Source organism: Amblyraja radiata, chromosome 24 (genome assembly GCF_010909765.2).
Source record: "Amblyraja radiata isolate CabotCenter1 chromosome 24, sAmbRad1.1.pri, whole genome shotgun sequence".
NCBI classification, from domain to species: Eukaryota; Metazoa; Chordata; class Chondrichthyes; order Rajiformes; family Rajidae; genus Amblyraja; species Amblyraja radiata.
The window spans coordinates 2,578,789-2,593,677 of NC_045979.1; the positions used below are offsets into that span (position 1 = coordinate 2,578,789).

A 14,889-nucleotide genomic window follows, 5' to 3' on the forward strand; every position below is an offset into this window, starting at 1 on the left:
CCTTCACCCCATAACCTTTGAGATTTAGTGATCTCTATCTGTGACTTTCTACAGTCTCATGTGTGGCTTTGGAGGGGAGGGGATGGGTCGACATTGCCAATCCTTGCCTCTACCCTGAATGCCCCGGAGACCCCTGACCTTCAGTTGTGACACTCGTAGAAGATCTGCCTCCACCAGCTGCCCGTTCTCCAATGTCCAAAACACCACCAGTCTCATCCTGTCCTGCCTCACATCCTTGTTGAGCAATGTTGGCTTGTTTTCCCTTCGGCAAATAGAGTCATAGAGTGAAACAGTGTGGAAACAGGCCCTTTGGCCCAACTTGCCCACACCGACCAACATGTCCCAGCTACACTAGTCCCACCTGCCTGCGTTTGGTCCACATCCCTCCAAACTTGTCCTATCATGTACCTGTCTAACTGTTTCTTAAATGTTGGGATAGTCCCTGTCTCAACTACCTCCTCTGGCAGCTTGTTCGATACATCCACCACCCTTTGTGTGAAAAAGTTACCCCTCAGATTCCTATTAAATCTTTTCCCTTTCTCCTTGAATCAATGGTCCTCGATTCCCCTACTCTGGGCAAGAGACTCTACCCGACTTATTCCTCTCATGATTTTATAGATTTTACACAACGGCTGGTCATTGTACTGGGAGGGTGAGGAATGGGACACAGATACCTGCTTCCTTCTTGAGTTACAGAGCTGGCTGTCCTGGCCTACACTCGGCCATTAAATGGCCATTTGGAAGAGAAGGCAGATTGGCCACAGAAGCCTTCCCTCAGCGGCATCAGGAGAAAATGAGCTACCGGCAAGAAATGTATAAGGTGCATCAGCAAAGTAAAGAAATATGTTTCATAGTGAACAAAGGATACTGATGATGCTGGCTGTATCCTAATGACATTCATTGAATTACACACAGAAATATAATTTGACCTTGTCATATTTGCAGCGGGGTTGTCACCATTACTGAAGCTGTATTCGTTATTGCTTTTGTTTGCTATTAATTTTCGTAATTACTAATTGAAAGATGAGGCCCAATATTATCTGCAGGAAAGGGCAAATAAATATGTCATAATTAGGGTTGAAGACACATTTTGTTTGTCAAATTTCAGTCAGAGTGTTCAGCAACTCCAAACGTGGCTGGTGTTAAGAAGCGACCGAATGCGCTGGGATTTACCTTTTCGCTCCCTACTTTAGTAATTGCAAAGAGAGCAGGGTGATTGACTAGCATTGTAAGCAGAGAAATGAAATATGATATGATAATTATCTGGGAGAATGTTAAAGTACTGAAGGAACAGTCTTTTCTATAGCCTTCATGCTCGATCCTAAATGCACGGTTGAAATATGCTCTTGGTGAATGAGTTCTCGCCAACCTGGCTGTGTTATTATGCTGCGATTCCCCCTCTCTCTCTCTCTCCCTCCTTCCCTCTGTGGTGTTTGATGGGTTTTTTTCTATATTGTGAATTCACGCGGGAATTACTACTCATTCATTGCCCCTCCAGAAATTACTTCTGAAATGCATATAATCTAAAAGATGCAAATGAGCTTGACTCGCTGCTCCCTAGTTAATACAAATTATCATCTTTTTCCACTGTCATTACAGGCAGCAATTCCATCACCCTTTTGTGGTGCGTTTTCAGATATAAAAATAGGCCCTTTTGCGTTGCGAGAGGGAAATTTTAATATAACGTAGGGAGGTAGAGAATTATTTTTAATTATTTTTTCCTATTCAGACCCTAGTACCCAGTACACTGAAACTCCCAGTGTTATAGATGACCTATTTAATCTTGCCGTTTGTACAGGAATTGTAGGCATCCCTATCTGCCTGCCTGCCTTCTGAGAGCGGCGGAAATACTCATCAGATTCACGGGCAGAAGAATGACTTTCTTCTCCCCACCCGCCGAACCCCTCAACTCTCGGAACCCCCGGAATCATCCCGACACAAACAAAGTTACAAATACATCTTCTCCCAATCAACTTCTGCTCCGTGCGTTGAAACTATTTGTCAAAGCTTACCTGGAAAGTAAACATCGCGGAGAGAAACAAAAACACACATATTTGATAATAAAGAGGTTTATCTTGATGCCTTGGTTTGGTGGGGGAGATAGTTTACACCGTTCTCAGAATCCCACTGGATTTCAGCCTCGTTGGACGGGAATCCCAACAACAGTGTATAAGACAGAGAGAAAATAACAGTGTATAAGACAGTCCACATCATCCGCGCTCTTTAATTAAACCGAACACAGCACAAAACACACAGCTTGTTCAGTGTGAGCATCATTCACAAAGTGTGACCACTTGTTTACAACGTGGCCTGAGCTCCTTGTATTTTGTTTACAGCCAGTTACTGACTGAATGATCAAACAGTCTGCGGGGTGGAGGGTTACAAATTGGCTGCTCTTATTCTGTTGATAGGAACCCTGAGCCAACAGGGACATTTCTTGGCAAATGTATTATCTGTTTTCGGACTCAGGCTTCTGATTTATTTCTCGTTTCTTTTGTGCTTTTTATGTCATTTTGTTTATTTGAGAACGTCCTGTGTGCGGTTCCATTATTATCCCGCTCTGTAATTGTGCGTTTCTCGGACTGGCTGTTCTTGTCTGTCTTTGTTACATTGCCCTCTGTGACTCTATGCCCCTGTTTCTCTCTTCCTTTCTCCTGTCTTGCTCTCTGATTCAGCGCAAGCCCCTTCATTCTCACCCACCCCCAGCCCCTTGTCACACTCATGACCTGAACAAGGGTTCCCACCTCAAACCTCACCGGTCCGCGTCCTCCAGAGACGCTGCCTGCCTGGCCCGCTGAGTTACCCCAGCACTGTATGTCTACCTCTCATTGCCTCAGACTCAGTTCCATTCATCCTTTATCTCTCTGCTCAGTACTAGCCCATCTCTAAACGTCCTCACCTCTGTGTACACATTTTCCACAGTCCCATTTCTCTATAAACTCCAGCTTTGCCTCCCTCTGCGATCACCGCACTCCGACAAGTCCAATCTCTGGGGTAACCCCAAATACCACCGCTTCATCAAAGCCAGCTGTGTGCATTCCGCTCTTCAAACGTTGGAATCCACCTTCATCCAGAGCGCTTCCATTTCCCTGTAGTCACCTCCATCTCATCGGAGACAAAACCATGCTATCTGAGCCAGTGTTGTGATCCTCTTGTCTGATATCACTTTACAAGTCCTGATTTTGGATAACACTTCCGTGAAGTGGCGTAGCATGAATGACCATGTTGACTGCATGCTATCAATAAAAGGTCATCCTTCGGCCACTGTGTGGCCTCTTTAGGTGTTAAAAGACGGACCACACTTGAATCCCACCAGCAATTGGCGAATGAATAGCAGAGTTCAGTACGGAAGGCAGGAGCACCATTTTCAGATTCAAGGTCGAGTTAGCTCCACTTATGGAGATGGTGACAATCTATCCCTTCCCTGGTTCTTCAAATGACGTTTGAAATCTTGGTCCACGGGCACCATTTGGGATACTTTAAATATTTATTTTCATATCAAGAACACTTCAAGGGAAATGAAACATTGGAACATCAATGAAATTGGCACATCGCACAATATGGTTACAAAATAATGTCCAATCATTTTAGTTAGTCAAGTGTCAAAAGTATTTTATTGTCATATATCACAAAAACAGAACAATTAAAATCTTAATTGAAGCAACAGAATGGATATATAAACATGTTACTGTGTAAAACCTACAATGAATAACAAAAGAAGTTCAGTATAGATTTTTTTAAAAAACAGATGAATAAATGGACAATAGGAGCACAAAGTCACAATTAATGTCCCCAGGGCTATATAGCTCCAAGCCTATTTGGAGTTGTAGTTTTTAATAGCCTGATGGTTGTTGGGAAGAAGCTGCTCCTGAACCTGGATGTTACAGTTACAGTTTACAGTATCTTTTTCCTGATGACAGGAGTGAAATGAGAGCGTGGTCAGGGTGGTGTGGGTCCCTGGTGATGCTGGCTGTCTTTTTGAGGCAATGAATCCCGTAGATCCACTCAATGGTGGGGAGGTGTCTACCTGTGATGGACTGGGCAATGATCACCACTTTTTGCAACCATCTTCATTCCTGGGTGTTTGTTGCTGAACCAGGCCGTGATGCAACCAGTCAGTATGCTCTCTATTGTACACCTGTAGAAGGGCAAGAGAATATTTGTTGACATACCAAATCTCAGTTGGTAGAATTGAAATTCAATAAAATAGCTGCATGTAGTCTTGAGTCAGGTGGTCTGTAGTTCGACAATCGGGACAGGCCAAGAGTTACTTTATTCTTGACAATATTGAATGGTTGTAATTTGCGATCGTTGTGTGATAGGTGGTCAGCGTCAGGATGCAGAGAGTTTGTAACAGCTCTGCGGTGGGTTGGTGCATCACACTGGGGCAGGTGTTGGCCATAGACTAGTGGGACATGCAAGGGAGGCAGATAAAGACCTCCTGTAACAGGGACCTCGGGGGAGTTGCCAGCACAGCCGGGGGCTTGCTCTCCTGCATGTTGTAATGCATCAGGCTGCATAATTGGGTGAGAAACTCCCTGCTGCATGGGTGTCCAGCAGACAGCGCATGTGCATTTGAGAATTGCAACAACAGTGTTCCGACATGTATTAACCATATAACCATATATAAATTACAGCACGGAAACAGGCCATCTCGACCCTTCTAGTCCGTGCCGAACACGTATTCTCCCCTAGTCCCATATACCTGCGCTCAGACCATAACCCTCCATTCCTTTCCCGTCCATATAACTATCCAATTTATTTTTAAATGATAAAAACGAACCTGCCTCCACCACCTTCCCTGGAAGCTCATTCCATACAGCCACCACTCTCTGAGTAAAGAAGTTCCCCCTCATGTTACCCCTAAACTTCTGTCCCTTAATTCTCAAGTCATGTCCCCTTGTTTGAATCTTCCCTACTCTCAGTGGGAAAAGCTTATCCACGTCAACTCTGTCTATCCCTCTCATCATTTTAAAGACCTCTATCAAGTCCCCCCTTAACCTTCTGCGCTCCAAAGAATAAAGCCCTAACTTGTTCAACCTTTCTCTGTAACTTAGTTGCTGAAACCCAGGCAACATTCTAGTAAATCTCCTCTGTACTCTCTCTATTTTGTTGACATCCTTCCAAAATGAGGCGACCAAAATTGTACCCCATACTCCAGAATTGGCCTCACCAATGCCTTGTACAATTTTAACATTACATCCCAACTTCTATACTCAATGCTCTGATTTATAAAGGCCAGAACACCAAAAGCTTTCTTTACCACCCTATCTACATGAGATTCCACTTTCAGGGAACTGTGCACAGTTATTCCCAGATCCCTCTGTTCACCTGCATTCTTCAATTGCAATGGATTGGATCAGCAAACGAAATTCGTGTGGAGTTTTATTAAATAATTGCACCAGACTATCTCACAAGTTCACTAAGATGCATATCTTTAATGAAAGTAATTAATTAAACCATTTTGCCCAATATGTGTTTTTTTAATATTAATTATTTGAAGAAATCTGAGTGTTGTAATGAATTTTAACGAAATGTTGAATTGCAACGGGAGCTAATCAGTTTCAAACATATTTGGGTGAGGCCACAAAATACTACAATCTTATTATTTCTTAATCTTCTGCCTTTTGTACTCAGTTTACTGTCAATCTCTCACTTTGTCAGTGTTTTACTAAAACTGGCTGCATGGAACAGTGAAAACAATTGCCACAATTAAAAGACAGATATATATTTCAACAGTTTTTTATTTCACTCCCAGTATTCTATTTGGTTTTATTTTAAGAAAATAGAGTCCTGGATGAGAATTGAACCCTGAAGAAAACCTTGGTCTTTATAACCGATACTGGCCACTCACACAGTACACATGGTGAAAGATTTGTTACCAGTGAGAGATCTTGAAAAATATCAAATGACTATTAGGAACTGAAATACCCTAATGACTGGCATTATCATTCATTATGCAGAGGATCCAGTGGGTACAATTGCTGCCTTTTGTTTTCTGTCAGACTTCAAGACTGAAAGTGATGTGTGCATGATAGTATAATGAAATCGGCTGAAGATAATGGATTTGAAAATATGCAGAAAACCCTTTAGTGCATTTGGAACAGAACCAAGCCTACTTTGAAAGAATTGTCCCAGAATATATTAATGAATTATTCGATACTAAAGATTCTTCTTTTTAATTCAGAATTTTGAAGTGTTTTCTAAATGTAGGACTGAGAGTTGAACCTTTTTTCTCCATGTGTGCCCGCTAACTTCTCTCAGGCTCTTCTATCTTATTGATGTCACAGCAGATCTTGGAGATAGGGAGCAAGTTGCCACTCCTGCATTTCACATTGACTTTCACTCAGGCTGACAAATGGATGGCATGCCTCCTGCTGCATGCAAGGGCCGTGGCCAGAGGGGTTGCATTGGCTTTTTAAGTGCAGCTCAGGTGTGTTGAAGAGTGTGTTTTCCCCAATGATCCAGGATTAGGGTGCTATTACCAAGAGGTGGTATTGTGTCAATCCCATCTTGCGGCACCTGGGTTAGTGAGGGTACAGCTTCCAGTTGTTCCAGCTGGTAGGGTATCCCTTTGTCTATCAATGCTTGCTCACACTTTGTGTCTTTGATGCCCTATCCAAAAATACAAGGACTGTGAGCAGCGTTAGCTCAGGCTGTCCTTTGAACTTTCTCCCACATTCAAGAGCACAGCAGATTTGTAAACAGAATACTCAATAGATAGCACAATAATCTAAAAAAGAAATGCAATAAATTAAAAAAACCCCAATACGGAGCAAAAAACAAAACAAGGCCTGAAGTCCCTTGTGCAACCCAGGCAGCTGACATGCCAGAGTTCCGCCGGAGTTTGTCGTGTTCACTAGCCTGACGGCTGTAGGGAAGAAGCTGTTCCTGAACCTGGACATTACTGTTTTCAGGCTCCTGTACCTTCTTCCCAATGGCTGGGGGTGAAATGAGAGCGTGGCCAGGGTGGTGTGGGTCCTTGTTGATGCTGGCTGTCTTTTTGAGACAGCGACTCCTGTAGATCTCTTCGAAGGTGGGGAGGTCAGTACCGGTGATGGAGCGGGCAGTGTTCACCGCTTTATGTAATCTGCTTCATACCTGAGTGTTCGCTTTGCCAAACCAGGCCGTGATGCAAGCAACCAACCAGTGAGGAAGGGTGCAAAGTGGCTCTCACCTGAAGTGCCCTGACAAAGCCCTGGGACAATGAAAAGGGACCTAGAAGTGTTGTTCAAGAAAATAAATGATGTTTTAGTTGCTTGACTCTGAAAACGGAACAGTGCGGTCGAATTAAACTCTCTCTCTGCTACCAACTTCCCAGTGTAGGAAAGAACTGCAGATGCTGGTTTAAATCGAAGATAGACAGAAAATGCAGGAGTAACTCAGTGGGACAGGCAGCATCTCTGGAGAGAGGGAATGAGTTCCCTCTCGGTCTCTCGGCTTTCCAGCTCTCTCTCCTTTTCCCTCTGCCACTCTCTTGCTTCTGCTGTGTTCTCTTGACATCTCTCTCCTTCCCTCTGCTCTGTGTCTTCTCCTTTCCTCTCCTTTCATCTCCCTTGTTCTGCCTCATTTATCCTTTCATACTTTCTTACTCTCTCGCTCGATATCTCGCCTCTGACCAATTTATTCTTGTATCCTTGTTTCTGCTTTTATATTTTCATAGCCGGAATGTTAAAACGTTGATGTAAAATTGATCTGTCAGTGATTGTAATATCTTTATTAATGTGTTCACCACAAAGATTTCAAAGTATAACATCAGGTCAATGCTTTCTATCATTGAGATTCCAAAACATGCATTTAAAATGTTACAATAATTACAGTATGGTGTGTACGGGTGTCAAGGGTTATGGGGAGAAGGCAGGAGAATGGGGTTATGAGGAAGAGATAGAACACCCATGATTGAATTGTAGTGTAGACTTGATGGGCCGAATGGCCTCATCCTGCTGCTCTCACTAATGACCTTATGACCTGTTTCCACTGCTCCCATTCCGTAATGCTGGTTTCTCTACCTGTATAAGAAGACTGAAGTTGGAAAGATTACAGAGAAGTGCGAAGGAGGAGTTTGAATGGTGTGGTGGTTATTGATTCTCTCAACAAGTTAGTCTCCGCAATGTGAAAAGTTATTGACTACACAGAGTTTATACAACAACCGTGTTACCTTGCAGACTGTGTTGCCCAGCAAACATAATGCATCGAACATGGAGTGGTGTCTGCATTGCTCTGCTTAATAATGTATATTACACAGGGGTCCGTGAACTCTGTGCAGGAAAGTATCGCCAAATAAGAAGATATTTCCAGAAGTATTCCAATCAATGGTAGAACAAGAGATGCTTCTTATGTATAGGATGAATGTTTGTTAACTGAATGCACTTATAAGGCATGGAGGTATCTTCTATTGTGACTTTTAAGGAGGAATTGGACAGACAATAGACAATAGACAATAGGTGCAGGAGTCGGCCATCCGGCCCTTCGAGCCAGCACCTCCATTCAATGTGATCATGGCTGATCATCCCCAATCAGTACCCCGTTCCTGCCTTCTCCCCATATCCCCTGGCTCCGCTATTTTTAAGAGCCCTATCTAGCTCTCTCTTGAAAGCATCCAGAGAACCTGCCTCCACCGCCCTCTCAAGTCAAGTCAAGTCACTTTTATTTCTATAGCACATTTAAAAAACAACTCTCGTTGACCAAAGTGCTTTACATTGGTGGAGGTACGAACGTTATACAACATTGGTTCATAGATTAAGTACATACATAAATACATACATATAGCCCTCCCTCAGAGGACATTGGAAGGGAAAAGATTTAAAGGACTATGAGAAAAGAGCAGGGAATGAGATGAGTTGATCTGCTCATTCCCAGAGCCAGGAAAGGCACAGTGGGCCAAATGACCGGGGTCTCTATGTATGAGTTCATGTTGTGTGAGTGATGGCAAGGAGTGTGATGTAAGGGCAGTTGGGGGAGAAGGTCAGGGCGTGAAACCTCCAGGAATGACTCCAGCCCAGAGTTAGCAGCCATGCTCACTCACACAGGTCATTACGACACTGAATGTGAGCTTAATTTGACTCTAAATCAGCCACATCCATTCACAGTTCCCCACCCGGTGAAGCTGGTTAATATCATAACACTAACCTGGGAATCAGCTGTTCCATTTGGAAACTCTGGCAGTTTCTGAACTGAAACTGAAGAACAATATTTCATATCATGCCAGGGATTGTATCATTCAAAGTCAATAGACAATAATTAGTGCTCCAATATACTTTAGGTTTAGGGGATCCAATTTCCAGTTCTTGTGCAATACATACATGTATATAACTCATATTTATGTAATGATTCTCAATCCTGAGGACACTCCGAATCGCTTTGATGCCAATGATTGCTTTTCAAATTTAGTCACTACAGTCATAATGTAACAAATATGTCAGGGAATTAATGCATAATAAGTTTCCATAAACAGTGAGATAAATGACCAGACAATTTGATGGTTAAGCAGTCAATATACAGCCAGTAAATTATCCAAATGAGAAACAGAGAGTCATGGCAGGATTGTTTGTTGATATCGTGCTCGGTTTCGAAGGATAAGATTACAAGAGTTCTTTGAAGGATTTACAGGTTTTGCGCATCAGAGTTCTATATTGGAAACAGGCCAAACATCCCAACCCAGCATCAAGTGTATATCAGCACTAGATGTTGTACAACAACTGCACATGCTTTCAAACAGCTAGGAAAGACAGATGCATTTTGTTTTTCCGAATGAGAAATCAGTGTGTTTTTAATGAAGTGAGGATCAGATGAAGCAACTGGACTAATGTAAAGTTATTGAAGTGTTTGAACTTCCCACAAACCATTCCAGGGACATCCACATCTGTAATTACCCTGTCAACCCAGCCAGGCTGAAGAGTTCAAAAGTTGAGAAGTCCCTTGGATTTATGACTGGCAACACGTTGCAACTGATGGGAGTGAACATTGCTGGCATGCCACAGAGCTGCATCACACAGCCATAAATTACCAGATAGCTGCTTGATAACAAGTTTAAGCTGCAAACCGCAGGGCGGCAAGGAGAAATGGGGAGCCAGTGGACAAGAGAATCTGTTCTTCCTTTTGACTCCTTTTGGCTCCGTTCCCTGCTGTCCTCTGAACCTGGACGGAGTCTGAATGGGCTTTGTGTTTGATTGTGCTGGACTTAACTCCCTAATATCATCTTAGAAACGGGAATTCCCTCTGTCATGCATTTAATCAATAATGTAACATATCCCCTGACTCTCTGTCTAAAGAAGGGTCTTGACCCGAAACATCACCTGTTCCATTTCTCCAGAGATGTTGGCTGACCCATTGAGTTACTCCAGCTTTCTTCCACTGATTGAACTATAAAATATAGATTGAAAATGGGATAAAAGTTTGCACCAAGCCTAAAGGAAAACGAATAAATATCATACAAAGTGCTGGAGTAACTCAGCAGGTAAGGCAGCATCTGTGGAAGGAATAAATAGGCGATGTTTCAGGTTGGGATCTTTCTTTATACCTTTCACACATTCTGCTCGCCCATTGAGTTCCTCCAGCACTTTGTGTTTTTCTCACGATTCCACATTCTGCAGTTCCCTGTGCCTGCAGGTTATTCTCCTTGCACCAACACTGGGCAGCAGCTCTGGGCTCAGTGCAAGGACAGGGACCTACTACAGAGCTGCAGTTGGCATCTGCCACATGCCACCATCTCCCAGTGCCCCTGGCAGATGCTCTGGCAGATGCCCTGGCCTCCTGGCACAGCGGACCTGCCAATGGCGCACATTCCCCCTCCACCCTCTCTACTCCACGGCCGGCAGATGTGTATTAGGCTGTTTGGTTGTCATGTGCCTTTAGGACCGACCCTCTCTGCCTGTTCTGCAGAGGATGATGCGTTGAGAGTACCCAGGTTACATGGGCAGATGCACAACTGTACTCCTCACCTCTGGTTGTAAATTAGCCCAATACTGTTTCACACTGGATTGTGATCAATATCATGACTTATTCCAGTAACCTGATTTGGCACAAGTGCTGGAGTAACTCAGCGGGAGAGGCTGCATCTGTGGAAAGAATAGATAGGTGATGTTTCAGGTCAGGACCCTTCATTTCGCACTTGATCAAAAACACAGCAATGTCTTAACACACCGGCACAACTGGTCTTAACACACCGACACAACTGAGACCAGGACCACCACTCAGTGTGACTCACAGTATGGGCGGTACAGTACGCAGCGGTAGAGTTACTGTCTCACAGTGCCAAAGAACCAGGCTCGATCCTGACTATGGGTCCTGTCTGTATGGAGTTTGCACGTTCTCCCTGTGACCGTGTGGGTTTTCTCCAGGTGCTCCGGTTTCCTCCCACATTCCAAAGACATACAGATCTGTAAGATAATTGGCTTCAGTTAAGGGCCTGTCCCACGAGCATGCGACTCCATGCGGCAAGCGCTACCTAACATGGTCGCTTGAGCAGTACGGTCTTGCGAGGCCGGTCCCACTTCGAACGCCGGAGCCGTATGGAGTTGTGCAGAGCTGGTCCTGACATAGCTCTGGGCTCCGAAAAATTGACCGTGTTCAAAAATTCCGCGCGGTAACGGCCTGCCGGCCCGCAGCCGCCTCAACGCCGTACGTCACGCGCGAACTTCCCACGGATTTCGCTCGCACTTCATGTCACTCACTTGACCCCCGCGCGGCCCCCGCTTCTGGTTAGGTCGCGCTTGCCGCATGGAATCGCTTAGGTCGCGCTTGCCGCATGGAGTCGCATGCTCGTGGGACAGGCCCTTAAATTGTCCCCAGTGTGTAGGATAGTGCTTGTGTACAGTGTGATCGCTGTTCGGCATGGACCCGGTGGGCCGAAGGTTCTGTTTGCATGCTGTATCACTAAACTAAGCTAAATTAAACTCTGTGAAATACGAGCCTTGTAAAGCATGGAAGATGATGCAATGGTGCCAACTATCAAGATGGAGAACCCAGAGTTTATCTCCTTGAAGCATAGAATGTTCATGGATGATTTAAAGTAAGGATTCATCATTGGTTGTGATGAAGAATAACCGCTGCCTCTGGCAGGACTGGAGACTGGAGAACCCGGGTTCATGTTATTGGAAACGAGAAGAAAATGAACTGAATTTATTTTACACCGTGGGTTGTTGGTACCTGTTGGAAACAGTAACTTTCAAAGGACAAAACGTCGAAGCAAAGAACGACAGATGCTGGTATACACCGAAGATAGACACAAAGTGCTGGAGTAACTCAGCGAGTCTGGCAGCATCTCTGGAGAAAAGGGGTGGGTGACGATTTGGATTGAGACCCTTCTTCAGACACGTCCTGGCCCAAAACACCACCCATTCTTTTTCTCCAGAGATGCTGCCTGACCCATTGAGTCACTCCAGGACTTTGTGTCTAACTTTCAAAAGACAGCTGGACAAATACTCAACGATAATGGGGACAGAGCAGAGGACTGATATCAAATGGGCAGGTTTATCAAAGACTTGGTACCGACGGGCTGAGACATTTTGCTGGTGATTCTGAAACATGAGAGTCTGGAAGCGTTCCACGTGCATGCATGCTGAGTATACCGTGCCCAGGGAGAGGGGATGGTTGGGGTGGAGGGTCCGACACTGAGGTGTCCCGTGCAACCTGTTTCTCTCGTGGTTCACAGAATCGCCAGCCGCCTGCCACTTTTGCGGGCTGGATGAGTCTATGTTCCATGTGTATATGGAGTGTGTGAGGTTGCAGCTCTTGTTCCAATATCTAAAGAGGTTGCTCCTTGCCTTCTGGCTGCACTTCACACCCACCGCCCTCATCTTTGGACACCCTGTGGGCAGGGGAGTGGGTAGGGCTGAAGATGTCCTGGTTGAGTTGCTCCCGGGTCTGGCCAAGCTGGCCATCTATGAGTTACGGTGCCAGTCTCTGCCCGAGTCTCTGCCCGAGCCTGCCTCTTTTACGGGGTTACGTCTGCACCCGGGTGGTACTAGAAAGGGACTACGCACGGCAACCTGGGCACTGCGGGTGGGGGGTGGAATATATCCTTAATAAGGATGGGGAAATAGTGCTTTAAGAATTTTTGATTTGTACTATGCTGGTGGGTTTTGTTTAGATTTATTAAGTATTGTAAATAGTATTGTAAATACTTGAATAAATCTATTTTTGGTTAAATAAAAAGAGAGGGGATCATCGATCAATTATTTTCCACTGTTATTCCCTTTTAGGTGTTAAGCCATGATGGTGGAGTCTGCATCAGAGGCAATACGCAGCACTTCTGCCAATCAGAATGGAGTTAGTAGTTTAAGCAGCCAGTCTGATGGAGGGGGACGAGAGGGCAGCTCGAACGGGGACGCAAACGGTGAAGTGAGTCCCGTGGACCTGTTGCATCTGCAGCAGCAACAAGTTCAGGTAGGTTACGTTGTTCCTGCATTCATCTGTATGTAATAAAAACACTGATGAGCCCAGACTGAGGAGACCTGCGCTCCTGACACCTGCAAATGTGCAAGATGACAGATTGGATCTCACGCTGGGTGAAGGGTCGGCAAGTCTGTGGTCATGGCCCTTCGCTGGGATCTCACACAGTGACCGCTTGGCAGGATTGATGGGAATGGGATTAAAGATAATGAAACTGAAATCCGAACCTCTTTTGCAACGTTTATCCCTCCTCCCGCTTCCTTCTTCCTGCCAAGGATGAAAGGAAGGAGGAATTCATGGCGTTTTGTCCTCTGGGGGTTTAGACTCTAAACCTGTCAGGAATACGGTCGGTGGACAGGGGTGGAGATGTGGACTTCGTCTGTGTAGCTTGACCTCTAGGCTTGGTCCCACAAGCCTAGGGCCAAAGGGGCAAGATTTGCCAAACACTCAAGTTGCCAAGAACAGGGAGAAAGTTCAAACAAAGCCTCATGGCGAATTTTGGGAGGAATGAGTGCTTCGTTATTTGGATCCCTGAAGACCAGAGCTATTTTGCCGTCAGTGTTGTTCGTGCGGAGGGGACCTGTCCTGAAAGGAGGTTGGAGTAGGAGAGCTGTTGATGGCGGGCGTGGAATGATGCGACGCGTATCAGGGCAGATGATGCTCCCTGGCTGGAGGAACGTCAGGGAATCTTAGTCTTGGTACAAGACATTTTGGACAGGAATGAGGGAAAATGCATGAATTAGATGGCCTGGATATGTTTGAATTTCTCAGCCTGAGAGGGCCATGGATGCTGAGTTGTTGGGAATGCTGATAACAACATATCATTGGGCATTAATACAGTCTAAGTAGTTGATCTGGAGTTGGGAAGAGCAGTGGGTGTAAAGGTTCATTGATGGTATTGAATGTTGGCCTAAGTCTGATAGTCCACGTGGCAAAATCCTGGTCCTCTCTCTTACTTTTGAGGATTAGAAAGAGCACGAACAGAACTGATGTTGTATTTCAATGGGGACGTAAATGATCGTGTGTGTGTGACGGATGCTGACATTTCTTTTTATTCTGCATAATTTAACTTTGAAAATGTTCAGTCATCCCTAATTTTGCCTTTCCAGCTCGTAGAATCTTCCTTCCTGTAGGTGTGATTGGTTAATACCCAAGATTAAGATCAGTGAAATTTGTTAACATTTATATTTCATTCAAACACAAACTCTAGACTCCTACATTTCCTCCTATTTACCTTGAACTGAAGCCAGCATCGCATCTTGTGATGTTCAGATGAATGTTCCGATCTGTTCCAACGTGCCTGAACCAGCAGATACATATTAGATCAGACCTTGTCATAGTCTCTGATAGACAGATAGAGACATCTGTGTAAACTGTAGCAGAAGACACTTTCCCATAGCCAGTGATAGTGCAGCTACCTAATCTCATTTTCTGAACATGAGGACTCTTCCTCAACTCTGAGGTCCATCACGTTGTGTCTTCAGAAGAAGACCAATT

The 14,889-nt window shown here is 44.7% G+C and overlaps 1 protein-coding gene across 3 annotated transcripts in view; it reads left to right on the forward strand.

The window, feature by feature from the left end:
- Positions 1-14,889, forward strand: part of LOC116986692 (forkhead box protein P2-like) — a 333,583-nt gene that overhangs the window by 62,875 nt on the left and 255,819 nt on the right. For all 3 annotated transcript variants that reach the window (XM_033042263.1, XM_033042262.1, XM_033042264.1), the window contains one exon: positions 13,203-13,386. In XM_033042263.1, coding sequence (XP_032898154.1) covers positions 13,213-13,386 — 174 coding nt within the window. In that variant the 5' untranslated portion in view covers positions 13,203-13,212. The remainder of the gene's footprint in view (positions 1-13,202; positions 13,387-14,889) is intronic.